The 24,604-nt window shown below is 39.4% G+C and overlaps 1 protein-coding gene across 3 annotated transcripts in view; it reads left to right on the forward strand.

The window, feature by feature from the left end:
- The window catches only part of tafa5 (TAFA chemokine like family member 5), a 143,019-nt gene that overhangs the window by 99,312 nt on the left and 19,103 nt on the right, over positions 1–24,604 (forward strand). For all 3 annotated transcript variants that reach the window (XM_053688329.1, XM_017494916.3, XM_017494917.3), the window contains one exon: positions 18,876–19,003. In XM_053688329.1, coding sequence (XP_053544304.1) covers positions 18,876–19,003 — 128 coding nt within the window. The remainder of the gene's footprint in view (positions 1–18,875; positions 19,004–24,604) is intronic.

Consider the following 24,604-nt stretch of genomic DNA (forward strand, 5'->3'; position numbering starts at 1 on the left):
GACTGGAAACATGGTGTTAAAGCTTTTGCTCAGAAAACATGTAGTGCAAGCTAATGCAAAAGAACGGCCTTAACTGGTTATGTACTGTACTTTGTAGGCAGCATGCTTAGACATGTGCATGAATGTGATAAGAAAAATCAACCTCCATGTCTCTCTCTTTTAATGCATTTAAAGCAGATCTAAGGCCCCAGAAAGGGACACTGTCACCATCTGCTGTTACAATGCAAAGTTGTTTTGTGAATCTTAATTGGCTTTTGCTGGATATAAAAATAACAGGGCCATGCTGATTCTTTTATGTCCCTTATTAAAAGAACAAGGGAACAGAGGCATGTACATGTGCCCAGGCTACTGCTTGGGCATTTTATTGTGACTCCAATGATAAAACACATAATTAGGTAGTCAGTGTTGGCTTCCAATCCCAATCCCCCAATCCTCAGGAGTTACCAAATACACTTCTGTAGACACTACATACTGTGATACTGTGTGTGTATAGATACACGAATATAAAATATATTTGTGTGTGTGCAATTTATAATCTATCTTTTCTTTATTGGGTGATTAAGTAAAATGTGGTGGACATGGGCAATTAAATATTTCATGCACTTTTTCCCCTCACAACTGTAATTGCTGCAGTTGTTCAGTGTAGATATGTGCAGTGAACTAAACATACAGCATTGGGAGTTTGAGCAGTGCAGAGAGGATACTGTAACTCCTGCCCCATTGATTCTCCAATCTGAGGAGTACATGTGGGCACTGACAGAAGATGGGGTGGGGGAGAAAGTCAAAGAGAGAGCCTGGTACAAACGGAGTGAGAAATCACAAGAATATGTGAGAGAAAGAGAGAGAGTGAGAGAGCGTTAGAGTTAGAGAGAGAAAGAATTAAGGCAACCGTTAAGAAAAATAAATGTAAAACATTCCTGAAAGTCACAGACGGCATTGAAGTTGATTTAGATAGATAAATAGATAGATAAATAGATAAATAGATAGATAGATAGATAGATAGATAGATAGATAGATAGATAGAGCCTTCTCAGTCAGGTTTCAGCAGGCATTCTTATTGCACAATGAATAATCATTATAATAATATAAGAAGAACTTATTGAAATCATTCTCATGGATGGATCGGGAAGCTGTCGCAAGGTTGTGATGGACTTTAACAGGAACCATGACAATCAAATCACACACAACACTGTTGCTAAACTTATTAACAAAATCAAAAAGACTGGAAGTGTTGTGGACCAAGCAAGAAGTGGACATCCATGAACATCCACTGATGAAGGCACAACTGACATGGTGCTGGCAAACATAGTCCTCTATATATGGACACCCTGTATTTAAATGAAGTATCAATTTTCTAATTTAATCTAAAAAGTATTGATTATTTGAGTCACTTTTTCTGTGGTTGAATCCCAAATGACATAATATTGCACACATAGTGTACTAAATACTTAGGTACACACTGTTATATTATGTCATACAGAGCAAAAACCCCAGCATGGAGTAACCGCTGTAATGTTAAAATCATTCTCACAGTGTTTCTCTCTGGAGATTTGAGATAGAGATTTGAATTATGGCTTTGTGCTTTCCAGGAAGCTTAAGAGATGTGATAAGAAAACAAAAACGTTAAAGTTTGTGATAATAATATGACTTATATATGCTCATTCATATTCAAATGTTTCCAAAAAATAAATATTGTAAGAAATTAAACTCCAAATGCTATTTTAATGCAACAGCCTTACCTCTTATCATACAAGCCAGTCTCACTATCAAGGTGTTACTCCATATTGCATCGCCTGACAAAAAGTAATAACACTGTGGTGACAAAAAGGAATGAATGCAGATAAAAAAGCATAGGCAAATGAATACAAATGATGGCTCAGGAAGGGTGGGAGCGCCATAAATCAGGTATGGATTAATATTGGAGACAGGCTCCTGCTCTTCTCATTAAGTTAGAGAGGCTTGAAGTGAGAACCATTATAATAACAAACTCAGCGCTCCCCTTGCTAAGTTAATCATACACTCAGTCAGTGTCAGCTAGGTGGGACAGATCAGGAGGACCTTCTGTAATGCTGAGTGAAGGATGGAAGTGATGATGCAGGGGGTTGGAGGAGAGGACGAAGGACTTTAGAGCACTCCTGTTCTCTTAAATACCAGCCCCTGCCCTCCATAGGAGCCCTTATCCAGAACACTTAACCTTCATCCATCATTTAGGATCTGGGACATATAAATATACATTTCATGGAGTGGATGAAGCTTTATGACATTGGGTAAATAAAGTTGTGAGTCAAATGTCATGTCTGGGGAGTTGGAAAGGCCTCGCTCAGGTGTTGAGTCATAGACCGATAGTGTGCTTAACAGGAAATGGCTTTGATTTACTTGTTTATGATTCACTCATCACACTGTCCCTCTACTGAGCAATTAGACCTGGTTCAGTAACCATGACACTCTTTCTATCCTAAATATACCCCACACCTAAAAATAAAAACAGCTGAGATGAGCCTCTGCCACTGAGAGAGAGACAGTCACATCCATGTGAGAAGAGATGCCTTGCCTAGGGGCTCCAGCTGCAAACCAATAAACATCCCCATTCATGTGGAGGAATTATATCCCTCATTAATATTAATAGGCATGTTTGCATGGCAGAAGTGCGTTAGGGATGGGTGATGGAGGCGCAATTGGGAGTCAATTTAAGTTAGGATAGCAGAAGAGGGATGTGTGTTGCATCCAACACAAGCCTGTCACAGCTCTCTGTCATCAAATCATGTTGGGAAAAAATCATGCAACACTTTACTGATCTTTCTAATTTAGAACTAGATGTCTAATTGCTTGCCTAAAAAGCCAACCCTGGACAGACCTGACAATAATTATCAAACCCTGCTCTACCCTATGTTCCCTTCAAGCGTCTAATACAGCCCTACTTGAGCAACCATAGGCACCCAGTAGTGGAGTGAACGTCTCCTGGCTGTCCGAACAGCAGTCACTGGCTGAAGAATTAAGACTTACCTCTTCACCAAGGACCTTAATAATATTCTTAAGGCATCTACATACACCCTGTGGAGAAGACATCCGGATAGAGGAAACAGAGGTACTTGCCATGTAATGCACATAGCAGCTGGACAAACTCTGGAGCCAAATGCACTATGTGACACCTGTGATTAGACATAAACAAGGTGAATCAAGGTGTACTGAAGTAAATTCATTCAAAGATGGAAGACTTTGATAAATGGCAATTGTCTTCCCGCAGTCAGGTAAACAATCAGTTAACATAATTCCTGCAATATAGCATGGAACACTGTCTTGACAAATATATTCTAGCTGTATTTTGCTGGAGTGTGGTTTCCATGACATGTTGGTGTATATTTGTTGTCAGCGCAACTGATGGGCAAACTTGCATGATTGGGCGCCAGGGGAAATGCCCTGCAATCACTAGAGATTTTTACACAAGGCTTTTCTGGTGGGAGTCGCCCATGTGATGGTCCCCTTTTTACTAGGATCTTACAGAACAATCTCAAGGCCAATGCAGAAGATTCCATTGAGTCACTGAGTCAATGTTTGTTTCTACGCTTGAATCTGAACCAGGGAGGAGTTGGCATCAGTCCTGGGCTCTTATGTTGAATAGTGTTGGAGAACGAAACAATGTGCTCTGAAAAGACAAGACCCCGCATTTTGAGTAGAAGTTAGACAGCATGCGCATGACTATTTTAGTTTTCTTTTTTTAATGGAGAGAGCACTTTGGCCTTTTGACTTTGAGCTGCTGAGAATTTGACAATCTGCATCAGGGTTGTGAGGTGCTTCAGCTGAATTTATTTCTGTGACATAGATAGAAAGAAAGTTTGAGAGAAAGTTGGAGGAAGTGAGAAGGCCAAATGAGGTAGAAAGAGAGGGAAGGATAGAGAAAAGAGAAAGAGGGAGGGAGAGAGAATAAAGAAAAATTACAAACAGGCAGGCAGGTGACCCGTGGAGCCGTTGCTCAGCAAGCGGTTGAGTTGCCTTTGAATTTGTCAAGGGACAGTGTGGCGAGAGGCCATAATCCACCTGCCATTTGCCTCTGACAGGAACACTGCTCCCTACTTAAACACAGAGTGCCATTGGAGCAGAACAGCTAGCCTTATTCCACCCTCTTGCATGCATTCAAACATCCAGCCTCTAGAGAACCTGGGAAGCAGAGGAGCGGGAGAAAGAAAAATTGTCCATCACCTCCATCTCTCTAGGAAGGGCCTCTGTGGAGCAACGATTGATTGGTTCATTTTGGTTGGAAAAGTGGATCCCTGAAAACTTGTTTCCTCAGACTCTAGTGACAGATGAGCTATCGATTAGTTGTTTACAATCTAAGGGCACAATGCCCTGACAGTGCATGATCGAGCTCATAATGGTATGTCCCAAAGGTGCTCTGAGGTGTGTTAGGGTTAAACTTCAAGGTCTATGGATGTGCAATTAGGGTGAAAAGCACTGTGTGCCTGACCTAAGCACTTGGAAATGGCAGGAAGAGGAAAATCAACTGAGTCTGTAGAAGAAACCTATAAATCTAGGGGTAAGAATTGCTCTTTCGTTTAGATCCGTGTTAATCTGGCCCAGCCTGATTATTGAGATCATAATCAGGGAGCGCACTACTACCGTGTGACCTGCTGGCATCATTTTTAATTGATCGTTATCTGGGCTCCTCAGATCAACAAGGCAGGAGAGTTAAGAGCGAGCAGGACTTCTTTCAGTGCAGTATCATCCAGCCATGCTCTGGGCACTGTTGCAGTAACCTTTACTATTGATTTGAGCTGATTCCCTTAAATGTCAGGTTCAAACTCCAGGTCACATGGTTCTCAGCAGACATTAGCTGGCTTGCTTAACACTAAGCCCTGCAGATTCCTTGGTGCCATGGATAATTATAAAATGTCATTATTGTGTGCTGGGCCTATCCAATTAAGGTTATTAGCATTTGATGGTGCACCGTGACCCTACCTTGCTTGAGATGTATTAATCAAGGCACTCTAATGTGTCATGCTGCTGCTTCTGCCTGTTATCATCCACTGATATTACAAAGAGTCTGTTCATCAAAGTCAAATCAGCCATGACAGTTTATTTTATTCCATATTTTACATTTGCCATTTTTTCTCCTCTCGTGCACTAATGCTTTCCTCGGCCGAATACCAAAGGCCCAAAGGCCTACTAAAAGGAGACATAAGGTCAGAGTGATCTAATCTTAGGTATCAGCACATTTGTTAGGCTGCACTGTGAACAAATGCAGGAGCCCTGGCATATCACACCAGAAATCAGACAGTGTCAGAGAAGGAGAGTTTGAAAGGGTACAAGAGCTTAGCAAAGCTCTACTCTAAATACATAAATAATGCTCTCTCTCCCTCTTGCTCTTCTTCTGCCACAGGCATGCGCACCATTCATTTATTGTCTCAATAAAGCCTGTCTGCAGGTTTCTGCAACGGTCATCAGTCACAGTACGTCTTAACTGGGTCAAGACCACAGGGGCCCACAAGATCGCTTCTGCCTGTTCTCTGTCTTTAGAACATCAGCCACAGCTGGCTCTGCTGTCGTTTAACAACTGAGACACTGGTGCAGGAGAATCTTTAGCATGCGTCAGAATGTGTTTAAGCTCTATTTATTTATCCTAAAAAAATTTTTTTTTTTTTTTTAGGATTAAGTTTTAAAAAAGTTCATTTAATAATTAATTTAATCTAAAAATGTTAATTTAACCAAGAGACAAGTTTTCAATAAAGAGCAAGATCTTTAATAATAATAAAAAGCTCAACGCTGCTTTTGTCTCTTGATCAAAGTATAATTGGGATCTTTTCAACTTTGCTACAATCCGTAATAACATTAGTTTTACACAGTACAATGCATTACAAGGTATGTTTAATTTGCAAAGTACTTGGGTTCCCGTGTCATATTTCATAACACAGAAATTTGGTATGAATGCAGTGCTTGCTGTCTGATATTAAACAAAGGACTTCAACAAGAAAAACTATTTATAATGCCCACCTTCTGCATACAGTATGTGAGAATGAATCATGCAACAGGGGTTAATAAAGGAGTAAATTGGCTGATTCACAGCTGTTTCTGAAGAAGTTATGAACCCTGTGTGTCATGTCTCAAAAGTCTGTGCATGAAAATGTGTGTGCTCAGAAGAAAGAGTTTATGCCCACTCACCATGTTCACCCAAGGAAAACAATGCCATATGGAACATCTAGCAACATCTTACATTAGTACTATGTAATATATATATATATATATATATATATATATAAACGAAATGGAAATAAAGGAAATGTCCTCTTACATTCAACTGCTTTTATTTCCAGCAAATTTCATATCGTGTAAATAGTTGTATTAACATAAAACAGAACAACTGAGACATAAACTGAACAAGTTTCACAGAAATTTGACAAACAGAAATGGAATAATGAGTCCCTGAACAAAGAGGGGTCAATATCAAAATTAACAGGAAAAATCATTGGGTTCTATGTTCAGATGAAACCAAAATAAAGCTTTTTGGCAATAAACACCAGAGGTGGTTTTGGTGCACACAGAGAGGTAGCCATATGGAAAAGTACCTCATGCCCACGGTTAAATATGGTGGTGGCTCTTTAATTCTTTGGGGCTGTTTTTCTGCCAGAGGACCTGGACATTGTGTTAGGACACATGGAATCATGGACTCTATCAAATATCAACAGATATTAAATGAAAACCCAACTGCCTCTGCCAGAAAGCTTAAAATGGGCCGTGGTTGGATCTTCCAGCAGGACAATGATCCAAAACATACATCAAAATCAACACAAAAATGGTTTACTGACCACAAAATCAAGGTCCTGCCATGACCATCCCAGTCCCCTGACTTGAAACCCATAGAAAACCTGTGGTGTGAACCGAAGAGGACCAGCGTGGACCTCGAATATTGAAGGATCTGGAGAGATTCTGTATGGAGGAACGGTCTCAGATCCCTTGCCATGTATTCTCCAACCTCATCAGGCATTATAGGAGAAGACTCAGAGCTGTTATCTTGGCAAAGGGAGGTAGCACAAAGTGTTGACTAAAAGGGTGCCAATAATTGTTGCACACCTATATTTAACAAAGATTTTTTTTTTTTTTTTGATAAACCTGTTTTGTGTTTGCAATTGTTTGATATCCATGAGAGCAGAGTATTTTTGTGATTTTTTTTAAACAAAAGATCAAAATGTTAAGCAATAAAGACAGTTTTTCACAGCCTTCTTTGCTCATATTTACCAAAGCTGCCGATATTAGTGGAGGTCACAACGTATTTATATCATTCTCATGGCTGGATTGGGAAGCTGTCGCAAGATTGCGATGGACTTTAAAACAAAACAAGGCAAGCACATCACACACGACACTGTTGCCAAACTTATTAACAAATTCAAAAAATGTTGCGGACCAACCGAGAAGTGGGTGTCCACGAGCATCCACTGACAAAAGCACAACCGACATGGTGTTGGCAAACATAGTTCCCTATGTATGGAGACTTTTGGGACACCCTGTAGCATACAGTGTGTACAATTTCAGCAGTTTGGCAGTAGGAGTCCAAGGGCAGCTGTGCAGCTATATTGCCCCTGCAGACGTTGGTTATTAAATGATCTCCGTCAGCATGGCTCCTGTTCTAGTTGACATTTCCACCACTGGTTTACAGCATCTCCCGGCTGAAGAGGTAAGAAATGTCAGTGCACATCTGTGAGTCCATGATATCACTCAGAGCTGGGGCCGAGCACACCAAGGCCTGCTGGGAACTCACGGCCCCACTGAGGGCATCACAGCCAGACGGAGTCTCCGCAAACAAACATCGGCATGCCAAATGTTGCTGCCAATTAGGGCTCGGCCTGGCATTTACCAAAAGGCTGCAAGGATAAATGCTCCATCCCTCAGAGCAAGGGGAGTTTCCATGATTAAACTCAGTGTGACTGACAGCAATTAGGGTAGATTTATTAGTGTAAAGGTTAGTTTGGTTTTAACACAAATAATGTTGTATCGTACACGAGAGACAAAACAACAGATGAAGTCACTGAGCAACAGCATAGTAAATACCAAAGTGTCATTTTACAGGGAACATCTTTGGAATGCCAGATTATGTGACAAGAAATTTTCGTTTTTTGTGACGGCAAATCTTTTCTAAGGTTGCAGACAGGATTTGGAGCGTATCCTCATCAATGTACACGGTGAGCAGAATAATCAGATGAAAATCATGCAGTAGAGTGTAAGGAATTGGGAGGCTGGTGACTGACTAATTATGCAGTCTGAGGAGGAAAGGATATTCATTTTAGTTCCCATGTTGCTTCACTCACTCTCCAGGTGAGGGTCTCACTCACATGTGGCCCTCCAGCTCAGGAACACAACTAATTGGGCTGCATTCTGTCCTTTAAGAAGCATGAAAGAGGATGCTGTTTGACTGGGTCACCTTGTATTTATTTAATAAATATTGTCCTGTAGTGAATGCTGTTGCAGTTAATTTTGTTTTCTGAGGTGTGCATGTGTGTAGAAGTGTTTCATGCGGCACTGCTGAGAACCGGGACAGAAAAGGCAGGAAAAAGAGGATGTGAAAAAGGAGTTTGGGGGCAGGGGGGCTCTGATAATGCCTGGCCGTGTCGGAAAAGATCCGTGTGAAATTAAGACACGCAGAATTTTCTTAAAAGGCTCTTTGAGCTGTCATTAGGTGGTGGAGGCGCTGATGAGAATGTTAATGGTGTGAAAGTGTGGGGGGTGGGGTGATGTCTTACACACACTGTGCACTGCATGCTCCTGTATCAGTGTCCAGCTGTACTGCCTCTTAAATGTGGATATGAAGATAAGACATTTAATGCATTTATGAGAATTTAATTATGAAAGAGTACATGCAGGCTGACATTTTAAAAGCATCCTGTTTCCTGGCACTCAATGTTTATACTTGATGATAAATAAAATAATAAATTACTCGACGGATGTCGATAATAAACAAAAATACTAAAGAAAACCCTTACAAAGTGTTTTGCCTTTTACTCTGTGTTGCAGTGATCTGGGTGCTGATTCCTCCATCCTCCAGAGCAGAGATTGAATATTGTAAAATGTGAGCAGAATGCCGATGCAGCCGTTTACCAGATCAGATGCATTATTAGATAAACAGCTGTGATCAGATATGGCCTGTAGAGCTGAGCTCATACACTCTGTATCCTGACAGGCCTGTGCTTTCCACTGTATTAGGTAGGATTTATTACTCAGGGTTGCAGGCTGTTGACATGTGCAAGATATAGCATTTCAATGAGATAGTGTCCTGTAGAGAGTGTAATGACGTTATTCATTGTCTATCATGGTCAGATGAACTGTGTGCTCAAGTTCTGTCCAGCTACGAATTATACCCAGGTTGTTTTTATTTCACAATGGCTCCATTTCTTATAGCTCGTACAGCCGGGACATGACTGGATACTTAAACAGATGCATTCATAAGGTCCGTCATGACAATATTGGTTAAAATGTTGTCGCAAAGGATCAGATTAGCTGGCAAGACTAGCATGCTGTTGATTTATAACATCAGAAATTTCTGGGGTTTGTAGTATGCAGGTGGCCTGCACTTGTTTTATAGTCAATTGGATTAGTAATTGGGGCTAACAGGCTATCAAAATCCAATTCACACACACAGGAACACTTGGGGAGGACATATTATCTGATTAAATGGACCACTCCTTGTTTCCTTATCACTCCTCTTTGTGTGGAAATAGAGAATGACAAGTGGTAGATGCTTTGGCTTTAGTATGGATTGAGTACATACAGTACATATCTACTGTTAAAATGAGTGAACTTGTAATACATTTTCAGGATGATGTGATTGCTTTTTTTCATCCTGTTGGATCCTGATCCTTATCGCCTCTGTATTATTTTATGTCCTGTCATGTAAATTGTTTATCCTGAGATTCATGGGATTGTGTAAAATTGATTTATCTGGCTGCGGTTTGTGGTTGAGGCCGTGTGTTTGTGTGTGTGTGTGTGTGTGTGTGTGTGCACAGTTGGGAGGAAGCGTCTCTCAACATGAGGAGAAAAATTAAGGGGTATTTCACAAATTTTTCTAATTTCTGCTTGATTTGCTTCTCGAGAAGTGATTTAAAATTGTTTGGATAAAAAATGCATCATTCGTGAGAAATGTTCACAACATCAATGATAGTAAACAGAGGCTCAGAATGTTTAAAGCCTCTAAAATCTTTACGCTACCTCAATAGGAAGTGTCTAGAAATTTGTTTTGGGATGCAGTAAACACTGTTTTGCAATAGTGTTTTGTCAGACAGGTTTTTTTTTTTTTTTTTGTATACACCTGTATCCTTTGGTTGCTTCCATGGTTCATCCTCATTGTTAAGCGAATAATATGAAAGTTTAATTTTATACAAATGAGAAGCGGTGTGGAGTGAGGGATGGTGACACAAATTTTACATTCTATTATGAAACATTGTTCACATGTTTTGGTCCTAGATATTCATTCCTATTCACAGCTCCAGGTCTAGCCTGATGCTCGTTATGCTGCTGCAAGTGGTTAATATACCCAAATGTGTTTTTACTAGCGTTTTTTTTTTTTTTTTTTGCCACAAATAGAAGGTAGTTATCTAAACATAGCAAACATTATTTTCAGTTCATTCTGACACAAGTAGATGGTAAAGGACTGCATGGAAGCATGCTTAATACAAATATATATATATATATATATATATATATATATATATATATATATATATATATATATATATATATATATACACATTTAATTTGTGGTGAAAATGAGCAAAACATCTCAATGTTACCAGAACAAAAAAACATCTGATCTGTGGTTAGATTGGAGATATGTTCTGGAGCTTGCTATGTAGCTTGTTTGGTCGTATCACACTAGCCTGGAAAACCCAGTTATTGCCGTGTTAGAGCATACACCAGGTCAACACAGAAAGTGTTATTCTTATCCTACTCTTTTGTTTTTAAACTTTATATGCATGTATGCTATTTACTGTGTAAAAAAGCAGAGTATGATGACATTGATGAGTCCTGTTATTTGCCACATGTCTCCAAGATGTATCAGAAATGATGAACAAAAAGAGAAGGGCAGAAGAAAGAGAGAGAGAGCGTGTGTGTGAGAGAGAGAGCGACTGAACCAGATGTGCAGAAGCAGAAGAAAATTGGTGGTGTTGGTGCAGCAAATGTCCTCCCATGCAGGCCAAAATTGAATGTCTATTTGTATCCACAATTGCCAATTCACAAACCTACTATTTGAGGACTTGACGTCTCTGAAGATGAGACAGTGATTGCGTGGGGGTTTCCCTCCATTCTTTTATGGGAATTTCTAAAATCTGAATACAGAAAACCTGAATAGAAATGGCAGAAATAAAATAATTTTTAAAAAATGCTTAAATATTGTATAAAAGTCTTGTTACTCATGATAAGGACAAGATGTAAAAAGTGAGGACATTTTTTTTTTTTAAATAAGTGAGGACATGGGGATCATAACACACAAGTTTCACCACTATATCTAGGTACACTCTATGTTCAAAAGTTTGTGGACATTTGCCCATCACACCTACATGTGATTATTCCCCAAATTGTTGGAAGCACAGTTGTTTATGATGTCTTAATGTGCTGTAAGATTAGAATTCCCCTTCACTGGAACCAAAGAGGCCCAAACCTGTTCAGCATGACAGTGCCCCTGTGCACAAATTGAACTCTACAAAGGCATGGTTTACAAAGTTTGGAGTGGAAGAACTTGACTGGCCTTCACAGAGCCCTGACCTCAACTCCACTGAACACCTTTGGGATGAACTGGAACACTGACTGCACCCCAGACCTCCTCATCCAACATCAGTGCCTGACCTCAATAATGCTCTCATGGCTGAATGAACACAAATCCTCACAGCCACCCTTCAAAATCTAGTGGAAAGCCTTCCCAGAAGAATGGAGGTTATTATAACAGAAAAGTGGGATTAAATCTGGAAGTGGAGGTTCAACAAGCACATACTTATGGGTGTGATGGTCAGGTGTCCAAAAACTCTTGATTTAATTTATTAAAGTTACCATGAGCTTGATCAAGATGAATTGATAACTGAAGATAAATGAATGAAAGAAGGAATGAATATCAAATGCAATATTTATCCATTATGCTGCTCTTTTGGCAGACTTTTCTTTCTGTACAGAGGTGAAACAGCTGTGCATTTTTGGTATTGTAGTATTTTCTCTCTAATCACTTTTTCATCATCTTTTTTCTGACTTTTTGGAAATTTATTTAGAATTGAGAAACCTTTGAATGCAAACCCAGTGTGTGCTGTGAATTATTAGCTACCGTTACTAGTTTCCTTTGACCTCATGCTCGTAATGCAATTACTGCTGTAAATAGTTAAAGTGTTGTAAAATTAAAGCCTACACTTTGAAAGTATTTCCTTGCCAGATTATGTACAGTAGGTGACAAAATTAGAACAGACAGAATAAACTATACAGACTACAGATCTACAGTGAAAAGATTATTATCTATACAGTCAACAGCATCTACAAGATGATGGCAAAATGAAATTACAAGACACTGCCCTTTTAATGTGCAGTTGTTTCCCATCAAAGACATCATATTATGATTTATATAATGAAACCAAATAATACCTATTTTCTACTTAATCTAGATGTACAGCTATGCCAGTGTTGATAAATATTTCTTTGTTTATGTCATAAATTCTGTTTCTAATAGAAAGAGTTCCTGTGAAAACATATTCAGAATAAATTGTTGACATAACAGATTACAACCTTATGTGAGCTTATAAGACCTTATATCTTAATTTGAGTCATTTGAATTTTACTTATATCTTTTAAGAATAATACATTATTTCAAAATCTTTCTACCCATATACTGCATGTTTAAAATTAAGAGAGTACATATTTCCTGTTTGAATCAGACATTTGTAGGGAGAATATCTTTTAGAGAATGATATATACACACATTCATTTTGCCACATATTATGGTGCTTTTCCTGCTGGTGTTTTATTTGCTTGTTGTAGCAGAGGCATATGATTATGATGCCAATTGCTAGAAAATGTATGCATAATTTCAGTGTTTTATCCTGACAAAAAATACACTACAGCTTCACTTATAAACAAGTTAACCTTTAAAGTAAAACATCATTTTGTTTTTCTCCCCTAATTTGCTCACCTACCAATTTCTACCCATCAGCCAGCTCTACCATATAATACAACCAATATCAACTGGGGAAGGGGGTGAAGGGTAACACATACAGTTCTTCCTCCCAAGCCGGATCCAGATACTAATTGAGCAAGTTAACTAGAATAGTGGATTTCAGCAATCAGTGTGCTGCGAGTCTAATCTGTAATTTGATTTTGCATATAGCCATCTATTCACGTCACTTATTAACAGTTATTATTAACAGATCAGACTGTGCTTTCTAATAGCCTCTAATTTCATGTGTTAATTTATTTAAGTTATACCATATCATTTAAGTTATTTACCTCAGTTATAGCTGAGGTAAATATGAAGGGTGATGAGGTGTAAGGCTAAATTTTAAGGAAAATAGCAGCTAAATATTTTCACAGATTCACAATGTTAGCATGTGGAAAGCCCGGGGGACCAGGTGGCCACAGTCACAGCCTGTTAGTAGGCCCGATCTAAGAATGATCATTAATGTCAAGCAGGCAAAGAAGGAGAGGTCCTGATGGGCCGCTGAGAGAGGTATCAGGGGATGGCAGGTTGTTAGGGCAGTTAGCCCCAAGTATTACTGTAGCCCCCCCGGCCAATATCATCCCAAGCTTTCAGTCCCCTCTGGTCAACGAGCTGTCACAGGGCAACGAAAATCTGATGCCTACAGAATGTTTCCAACAGAATGTGGAAAAGTTAGCGTCACTAAAAGACCATCTGGGCAGCATGGAAACTACTGCCAAATGTGTCTCCATGGGTTCTGTCCACCATAGAAAAAGGTTACTAGGTCCAGTTCAGAGCTCGACCCCGAAAGTAAGATCCCTCTTGGACAAAGGGGCCATAGAACATGTGTCCCTTCTTATGAGGGAGGGAGATTTATACAGCAAGGTCTGCAAAAAAAATGGGAGTATGTGGCCAATATTACATCTGTGTCATCTGAACTGTACCCTTCGGACATATAGGTTCAAGATATTGACACTCAAACTTATCGTTCCACAGATTCAGTTCGAGGATTAGTTTGTGACGATAGATCAAAAAGACACAAATTTCCACATAGAACTATTGTTTTATGCAGTCTTAGACAGCCATCCAGCTCACAGTCTCTGGAGCGCCCCTCATCTAGAGTGGCATATAAATCGCATATAAATGTGGGCTGTATTTCTAGCACTGAATTTCTTTCTTCCTCAGTTGAGAGGTCACGATGTGTTAGTTGTGACTGACAGTACAGCAGTGGTTTCATATATCAACCACCAGTGATGGTTATGTTTTCGCCGCTTATTCAGGCAGGCACAACTACTTCTCTGGGTGGAGGGAAAGTTTTTGTCAGTGAGTGCAGTGTTCATTCTGGGTATCCGGAATGTGGGGGCAGACATCCTGTCGAGGTAGCGGCCGAGGCCCAGGGATTGGATCCTCCACCAACAAGTGGTGGAGTCCATATGGCGGAGGTTTGGCCAGGCGGAAGTGGATGTGTTCGCCTCCGAGGAGACAACACACTGCCCGCTGTGGTTTTCCCTTACCCATTGGGGCTGGACACCATGGAGCCTCTGTGGAGCAACATCCTCTTAACATCCCTTTATCCAAAGGGGTACCCTTACAGGATGTGTGTGGTGCGGCATGATGGTCTACACTGCACAAATTCATTCGATATTACAGTTTCGACATAGATTTCACCCTTGCAGTGACCTTCAGGCTTGGACCCTTTGAACAGGCCATACCCTCAGTATGATGGAATGGGTATACTTGTTCCCACAGCGTGAAGCTCACACAACGTTGATTTCCTTTTGAAAGGGAAAGTCTGGGTTATGCATTTAACCCTGTTCCCTGAGAAGGGAAAGAGATTTTGCATAGCTTTGTCACACTGGGGCATGCCTGTGAATCGTGTCTTTGCTTCAGATAATAGACGCTGATGACTTGGTTTACAGGTGTCATTTTATGATCACCTGATGTGTGAAATTCCACGTCACCTGACCACAGTAGGCATATGAATAGGCGTGATTTCACACAGACTTCAGATACTAGTCATGCGTGAGGGCACTTCCCACAGCGTGAAGCTCATGCAACGTCTCATTCCCTTCTCAGGGAACAGGGTTACATGCGTAACACAGACGTTTCCTTTCACACAAAAAAACCCCAAAGAAATCAAGGCTTGTACATTTCTTGAAAACTGACCTCTTTTATCCACAGCACTCTCACTGATCAAATTATGCTGCATTTTTGGTTTAAATCCCCATGCCATTATTTCTGTGATCATTTTGTAAATGGAGGATCAGAGAGGTGATGCTGTTAGAGCTTCATCACTCTGATTGCTGATTATTAAATTCTCATACTAGACACAATTGTTAGACCTTATACAACATACAGTGCATCCGGAAAGTATTCACAGCGCTTCACTCTTTCCACATTTGGTTATGTTACAGCCTTATTCCAAAATGGATTAAATTCATTATTTTCCTCAAAATTGTACAAACGATACCCCATAATGACAACGTTAAAGAAGTTTGTTTGAAATCTTTGCAAATTTATTAAAAATAAAAAACAAAAAAGCACATGTACATAAGTATTCACAGCCTTTGCTCAATGCTTTGAAGCACCTTTGGCACCAATTACAGCCGCAAGTCTTTTTGAGTATGATGCTACAAGCTTGGCACACCTATTTTTGTGCAGTTTCTCCCATTCTTCTTTTCAGGACCTCTCAAGCTCCATCAGGTTGGATGGGGAGCGTCGGTGCACAGCCATTTTCAGATCTCTCCAGAGATGTTCAATCGGGTTCAAGGCTGGGCTCTAGCTGGGCCACTCACGGACATTCACAGAGTCGTCCTGTAGCCACTCTTTTGTTATCTTGGCTGTGAGCTTAGGGTTGTTGTCCTGTTGGAAGATGAACCTTCGCCCCAGTCTGAGTTTCCTCCAGACATGACGCTTGCCATTCAGGCCAAAGAGTTCAATCTTTGTTTCATCATGGTCTGAGAGTCCTTCAGGTGCCTTTTGGCAAACTCCAGGCGGGCTGTCATGTGCCTTTTACTGAGGAGTGGCTTCCGTCTGGCCACTCAACCATACAGGCCTGATTGGTGGAGTGCTGCAGAGATGGTTGTTCTTCTGGAAGGTTCTCCTCTCTCCACAGAGACACACTGGAGCTCTGTCAGAGTGACCATCGGGTTTTTGGTCACCTCCCTGACTAAGGTCCTTCTCCCCGATCGCTCAATTTGGCCGGGCGGCCAGCTCTCGGAAGAGTCCTGATGGTTCCAAACTTCTTCCATTTACAGATGATGCAGGCCATTGTGCTCATTGGGACCTTCAATGCTGCAGAAATGTTTCTGTACCCTTCCCCAGATCTGTGCCTCAATACAAACCTATCTCGGAGGTCTACAGACAATTCCTTGGACTTCATAGATCGGTTTGTGCTCTGACATGCATTGACATGCATTCTTCATTGCTTTGAATGCACTGTGCCGCCCCCCCCCCCCCCCCGCCCTTTATCTTGGGCCAGCAGAAATTTACCAGATAATCTTCATTTACATCTGTAATAATTTATCTCATGTAGTAATGTACTAAAGTAACAAACTGTGGATTTCACATTAAAATAAATTTGTATTTAGAAATTGGTAATATTTGTACCAGGAAGATACATATTATTAAAGATGGAATGGAATGCAACTGATTTAAAATTGCAACCATCACTCATCTAAAATATGACCACCTTTTATAGACACGAATTACAGCTTTCTGCTGAAAGGATTTTAGAGCAGTCTCTGATTGAGGGTAATAAGAAATGAAAAAATAAAATGGCTTCTTACTTGCTATAGAACTGCTGACAGATATTGGATTTAAGGGTCAGGAGATTAACCTGCTAGCTCTGATGATTTGAAAAGTGTGTTAAATTTGCTTCATATTGCTTCAAGAGTTGTCCATGTCTGAGAAATTATTTTGTTAAATATATTCTTTTCTATAATAGGTCAAATAAAAGAGTGAAGGGAACCAAAGTGTTACAGAAAGGAAAAGTTGCTTTTGTAGAATATCAGTGGAGAACATAACCATGGGAAGCTAATTATTCTGTATGGTAAATCTTCTGTACCATTCAAGAGCTGCTCATTTATTTTTAAGTAGTGAAATCATCAATGCCTCTTGCCTGGGTAATGCAGGAGTTGCTAAATTAGTGTTCACTGTTGCATGAATGTTAATTATATCTGCACATTTCATTCCATCTAAAATATTTCCAAATATCTGAGATGCTTTTCTGCTCACCATGATTATAAAGAGTGGTTATTTGAGTTACCATGCTTTCTTCCTGTCAGCTCAAACCAGTCTGACCATTGTTCTCTGACCACTCCCATCAACAAGGCGTTTCCCATTGAAGAACTGCAGCTCACTGAATGATTTTGTTTTCTGCAACATTATGTGTAACCTCTGGAGAACATTTTCCCATTCTGATATTTGATGTGAACATTAAGTGAAGCCTTTGACCTGTATCTGCATGATTTTATGCATTGTGCTTCTGCCACACGAATGGCTGATTAGATAATGCAATTGCATGAATGACCTAGGTAGATGTATTCCTATTAAAATTGGGCCCTTCCTCTCTGAGTTTCATTTTCATTGAGTAACCGCTTTATCCTGGTCAGGCCACAATGCACTCACATTCATACCTAGGGCAATTTATGTTAGCCAATCCACCAACTGGAGCTATGAGACAAAGTATATTGTTAAGTATATTATTAAAAAGAAAAAAGAGTAAAAGGAAGTAAAATGGGAGTGAAAAGGAACTTTTTTTTAGAATATCACTGGAGGGAAAATGTCTGTAACAAGAAAATGTTTTCGAGTTCAAGAGCTGCTCATTTCTTTTTAATTAGTGAATTACCAATGTACAGCCTGTTGCCTGGGTAATACGGGGCTTGCTAAATTAGTATTCTCTGATGCATACACGTTAACAATGAATTATATCTGCACAATATGCTCAATTTTAGAATAACTTAAATGTAAAACATTTACTCATATATTTACAATAATTACATAATGTTCTGTGGCATTGAAAATAAGAAAAAGAGTTTCATGTGTCCATGTTTTTTTTTGTTTTTTTTTTGTTTTATTTTTAGAAATTGGCACTCGTATATGATGACCATGACAGTCCATAAACACACATGATTTGTACCTTCATGAGATGGGATTACAGGGCTGAATTTCAGCTTTTTTGCACTGTTTAGTTGGGTGAAATTTCATTGTGTAAATGAGACCCAGTGAACCCAATGAACACACCAACCAGTGACATTTAGGGGCAACCATTGTTGGACTGGCTTGGCCCATAAAAATACACTGTAATTGGTACCAGTTGTCTTTACTGTGCCCTCAGAAAAAAAGAAAAACCTTCAATCTGGGTAAAAGCTAGACATCACACAAACGTGTTCTTCATGTCCTTTAAATGTCTTTGTACTCACTGGGAACGTCTTCTTCATTGTCATTGCGCTTTCTATGTGACATTCAGGGGTGTATTAGATGGAACAAGAAAGCTAGACGGCTCGCAGCCAAGCCTTGTCACGTGCATACACTATAGTTCACTAGACGTGATCAATGTTAACAGCCAATACTGTGTTCCTGCTGCCATACTTAGCATACTGTAGACTGTTTAGTAAGAGCAGTCTTTTCTTTTCAGACAAAATGAATTTGACTGGTTCTGTGTGTGTGTGTGTGTGTGTGTGTGTGTCTCTATGGTTGATAACCTCCCTCTTGTTTTGCTCCACAGCCCGTATCGTGAGGACCAAGCAGTGGTGTGACATGGTGCCATGTCTGGATGATGAAGGCTGTGACCTTTTGGTAAATAGATCAGGCTGGACTTGCACACAGCCCAGCGGCCGGGTCAAAACTACCACGGTGAGTCTCCTCCATCACACCACATCCCTCTATAGTTAGCTTTTTTAGTGCTGGAAAATAATTAAAAAAAGCCAGGTTAGTTTGTGTGAAAGATTTTCTAAACATCATAAACATCATCTACCAGCTATTTGACTAATGTGGCCTAATTAATACAACTTAATTAAATATTATGAATTTCCTAAAATTATAAACCCAAATTTATAGTTGTATTAATTTACAGCATCTGTCACAAGTTAAACACTGGTTATCACATCTTTTTTTTTTAAAAGCAGCGATAACATAATTAAATAATAATATAATTAAATAACATTAGAGCTTATAAACTCGTGTATATTTCTATCTATTTCCGACAACCTTTACAGGATAAACAGTAATGACGTCATAAATATTAACATAATTAAATAAACTTAATTAATGTAATATTTTAATAACATAATTGAGGGGTATTATTTATTTCCCAAAATTATAAACACAAATAGATTTACTAATTTCTGAGTTTAATTCTTCATAGGATAAACAATGATCTTATCTTTTTTGCGGTTTTGTTTTGCTTTAATATTAACAGGTTTAAATTTTATAAAGTGCTATAATATTTATGATAACATAATTACATATGATTCATTCTGCAAGATTTTCTTTCTTTCTTTTTAAGGACAGTCAACTAACCTTAATAAGTAAAACATAATACCAATAAAATGATATTGTGATATAATATGTGAATCCAAAGAGAATGATGACAGGAAATAGAAGTTGTCTTTTTTTCCTGGTCCCACAACAGCATCCCATTCCATCCCCACTTGAATAGTCTCTGAATATACGTTTATCTTTAGAATATAGGCATGTGCACCTTTTCTAAAGCATACTCAATAAACTCCAGAACTGATGGAATTTCTTTGCTTATCACTGAGCTTGGACTTTCTTCTAATTAATTATAATTGCATAAGTCCACTCAACATTAATGATGGGAGCAGATGGATGATCACGGATGGTATGTGTGCAAGTAGAAGTGTGAGAGAGGAATAGAGAGAGAGGTGAAGCTCTACAGCTCCCGTCTGTACTGTCATCTGCAATTAAAAAGTTTAATTTGTGCTCATTAGTTCTGCACTGCTCATTTGCATCTCTGTCGGTCTTTTAATGTCAGGCAGTGAACTTTACCAAACTGAGGGCTTCAGGAGTTTAGCCATCACATTTTATTCATCTGCTGGCTACTTGTTTACCACTAATTTTTCATAGCACAGGAAAAGAAGAGGTGGACAGGGAGGCAGATAGAGAGAGAGATAGAGGCGGACAGGCAAAAGTAAATAAGGAGGCAAAAATAGTGTGATATTACATTCTGACAGATTAGAAGTATGACTGCATACCATGATAAGGAAATGTGAGGTATTTATATAAAAACCTAATGCTTTAGCAATATGGTGAGATTATTAAAAAGTCCTATTTCTGGGTGCAGTATGTCTCTTGAAATATTTTCAGAACAGGGTTGCATCTCTATAAAGAATTACTACATTGTTTTGATAAAATATTGAAGGTTGGGATCCTGTTACCTCTACACTCAAAAATATGGTCTTTAAATGGTGAGCTCTTGGATGGTTGATTCCACTCTTGTCCCGGGTTCCCTGGGATAGGCACCAGGCTTCCTGCAACCCTCTGTAGGATAAGCGATACAGAAGATGGATGGATGGATTATAGCCAACCCTCAAAGCACTTTACATTACCATTATTGACTAACATCAAAAATGAAAAGATCAGACACATCGGTTTTGAATTTGATGCAGGGAAATAAAGCGTTTACAGTGCATCCGGAAAGTATTCACACCGCTTCACTTTTTCCACATTTTGTTATGTTACAGCCTTATTCCAAAATGGATTAAATTCATTATTTTCCTCAAAATTCTACAAACAATACCCCGTAATGACAACGTGAAAGAAGTTTTGCCTCGATACAATCCTGTCTTGGAGGTCTACAGACGATTCCTTGGACTTCATGGCTTGGTTTGTGCTCTGACATGCATTGTTAACTGTGGGACCTTATATAGACAGATGTGTGCCTTTCCAAATCATGTCCAATCAACTGAATTTACCACAGGTGGACTCCAATCAAATTGAAGCAACAACTCAAGGATGATCAGTGGAAACAGGATGCACCTGAGCTCAATTTTGAGTGTCATGGAAAAGGCTGTGAATACTTATGTACATGTGCTTTTTTTTGTTTTTTATTTCTAATAAATTTGTAAAGATTTCAATCAAACTTCTTTCATGTTGTCATTATGGGGTATTGTTTGTAGAATTTTGAGGAAAATAATGAATTTAATCCATTTTGGAATAAGGCTGTAACATAACAAAATGTGGAAAAAGTGACGTGCCGTGAATACTTTCCGGATGCACTGTACTTCTTTGTCCATTTGTAATGAAACATTTTATTTTTCCTTAATTAGAAAAACATATGAACTAATTTCTGATATAATGTCTCCAGCCTCTGGTCTGATGAGTTGCCTTTAGCTAAAGAACTTACATAAATGCATATGATTGGCTAATGAGAGAGAATCTGCCACAGAAGCCACTATAGTTCATTTTTAGAAATCTGAAAGTTGATGAACTGTGGCCAGTTTTTCCATATGTTTATCTACTCTGTGTTTTTCAGTAAAGTGGGAAATGGTAGCTCAGTGGTTAAGCTGCTGGACGTCTAATTGAAAGGTCATGAGTTCAAATCCTGTTAGTGCTGGGCCCTTGAGCAGGCCTTAGTTTTCAATTGCTCATGAGATAATTGTAAGTTACTCTGGATAAGGGCATATGCCAAATGCTGTAAATATAAAATACATGGCTAGGTCAGTAGAAATACTTTATATACTTGGAATAATATTCCATTCCATCCTAAATAATTTCATATTTCTTCTTTGCTACACTGTTTGAAAGTGCAAGGTTTTGCACAACACTGTGATGCCAAAAACCATGTTATATGTTTTAATATTTCATACTGTTTCACCTATAGACAGCACACTCTAAAACCTGCTAAAACATGGGGTGCATTTGATTCCCCAAAGTACTCATGCTCCTTCATCACAACAATGACTCAGTACATGAAGGGGCCTTATCTAAAACCATTTAATTGATTAGGATTATAGCATGAGATGTTTTAAAAGGGCTTCTGAGTGGTGCTACCACTGAACTAGAAATACACCGGAATGGCCAATCATAGCACAACTAGTGATAACGAGGCGAGATCTCGGGCCGCCATCTTGCTCAGTGCTACATGGAGTCCATAGTTACTGGCAGCATGGAGTCAGATCACATGTACCCAAGGAAAAAACCCAAACTGAGCCAAGGGGCACAGTGTTTTGATGTGAATTGCTATAATTATCGCAATCGGCACGCCAAAGAAGGTGGCATTACATTCCATACGTGAGTATTGTGTCATATTAGCTCATAAATCCAAAAGGCAAAACAGTACCACAGACACAGTGTATTTGTATGTCATGTCACACTGACATAGGCAGTGTCTATGATCTTCACTTTGTTTGGTTCAGTTTTTACTACAGTACACAACTCGATATTTTACGATATTTTAAATGAAATTGGTTCTTAACTTAAGTAGTTTCCATATTTTCAATTACCCAAACACAGATGTGGGGCGCATGGTGGCTTAGTGGTTAGCACGTTCACCTCACACCTCCAGGGTCGGGGGTTGGAGTCCCACCGTGGCCCTGTGTGTGCGGAGTTTGCATGTTCTCCCCGTGCTGTGTGGGTTTCCTCCAGATACTCCGGGTTCCTCCCCCAGTCCAAAGACATGCATGGTAGGCTGATTGGCATGTCCAAAGTGTCCGTAGTGTATGAATGGATGTGTGAATGTGTGTGTGAGTGTGCCCTGCGATGGATTGGAACACTGTCCAGGGTGTACCCCGCCTTGTGCCCGATGCTCCCTGGGATAGGCTCTAGGTTTCCCTGTGACCCTGAAGGAAGGATAAGCGGTATAGAAGATGGATGGATGGATGGATGGATGGAAGCAAAGATGTACATGCAGAATACAGATGTAGTATTCTGCAGTAAATCCCACAGAGTCATTGTGTACAACATATGGATAAGCTGTTTAAGTAGTTGGATGGAATTTATTGAAATAGTACACTTGTTTGCAGTCGTGTGTGTATAGCTGGTCTCATGTCAGGAATTTAGGTTGTTCGGGACCTGACACAAGATCTGTTATACCTGAAACCTTGAGATATATCCTTATGTACAAATATAGCCAAAATCACATTGAATTATTTTTCAATGCGGTACGACATATGTGGTAAGCAAATTATTATAATGGACCAAGACTTTGTTCTCCCAAACCAGGAAGTCCTGGCAACCCTGGACAACATCCTTGTATGCATTGGAGGTTGGGTGGTTAGGAAGGCACCACTGAAAGTCTCATGCTCTACCTGCAGGGTGACTCATGACTTCAGAACCACCTCCAAGATATAGCTCCTCATACTACTTTATTCAGTTGAAGACCAATGGAGGACTTATTATGCCATCTGAGGGAGTAGTTACCATAGTGAGAGCTGTGGAAATGCATCTCAGAGAGCTAGCGGACAGCAATGTCCTAACAAGGAAGAGTGTCTTCTCCCATGTCCAGTACAGAGTCTTGTCAGATATTGGAGCCAGGGGTGTGTTTGGAAATGGCATGGCAGACTATGCTGCTGAAACTCAAGACGGCATTGACAATCATACCATCAACCTGATCAGGCTTCTGGTAGAAATATTCTGCACTCTAAGACATCATCACATTGTCCAACTTCAGAACCTTGGATTAAATCAATCAGTGAGACAGACCCTGAATAGGACTGTTATCTTTCAAGGACAGTGAACTGTATATACACTAATTTAAATGACGGGTTTACATCCATTTTTGCATGTGAGTACTGATCAGATAATTATCACAATACAGCTTGGTTTCATTTAACAACATGAACATGAAAATAAAAATGTGATTAATACAATAGCTAAAGGTAGTCTGTAAAGTCACTTGGAAGGTTGTATCACAAGGTAGTGCCTGAGAAATGTCTGGGATTTTTGTCTGAATGTTTTGAATATATTGCTTATTAACCAACCCTAATGGCTTGTATTACGTAAGTTCGCTGAGGTCCTTGAAGTATATACAGACATTCTGTAATAATTTTTTCCTTCCATTTTCAAATGTTATACATTGTCATGCAATTTTTTTTTTAATTACAAATCATATCAGTAATGGACAATTTAATAATATGCACATTAATAACAGTATGTATAAATACTGATGTGTATTTATGCATATATTAATCATATTTACTGTATGTACATATTAATTGAATGGTCAAGAGACTGCTTGATTAGAATGAATGGGAATAAAATTCTGCAGATTAAACCTCCATGTCACCATGAAGCACTGAGCAAGATGGCGGCCAGGAATCCCGTGTGGCGACCACTACGGCCATTCCAATGTATTCCGATTTCAGTGGGTGCTACAGTATTAAGTTAAGGGTTAAGTCATCAGGAGTTTGTTATTTGAGTCACAATTATTTTGAGAAGGCCATTTCCATAAACCCCTATTCACAACCCTCCAGGACCAGAAGTCCAAGAGAGCTT

This window comes from Ictalurus punctatus, chromosome 19, assembly GCF_001660625.3.
Source record: "Ictalurus punctatus breed USDA103 chromosome 19, Coco_2.0, whole genome shotgun sequence".
NCBI classification, from domain to species: domain Eukaryota; kingdom Metazoa; phylum Chordata; class Actinopteri; order Siluriformes; family Ictaluridae; genus Ictalurus; species Ictalurus punctatus.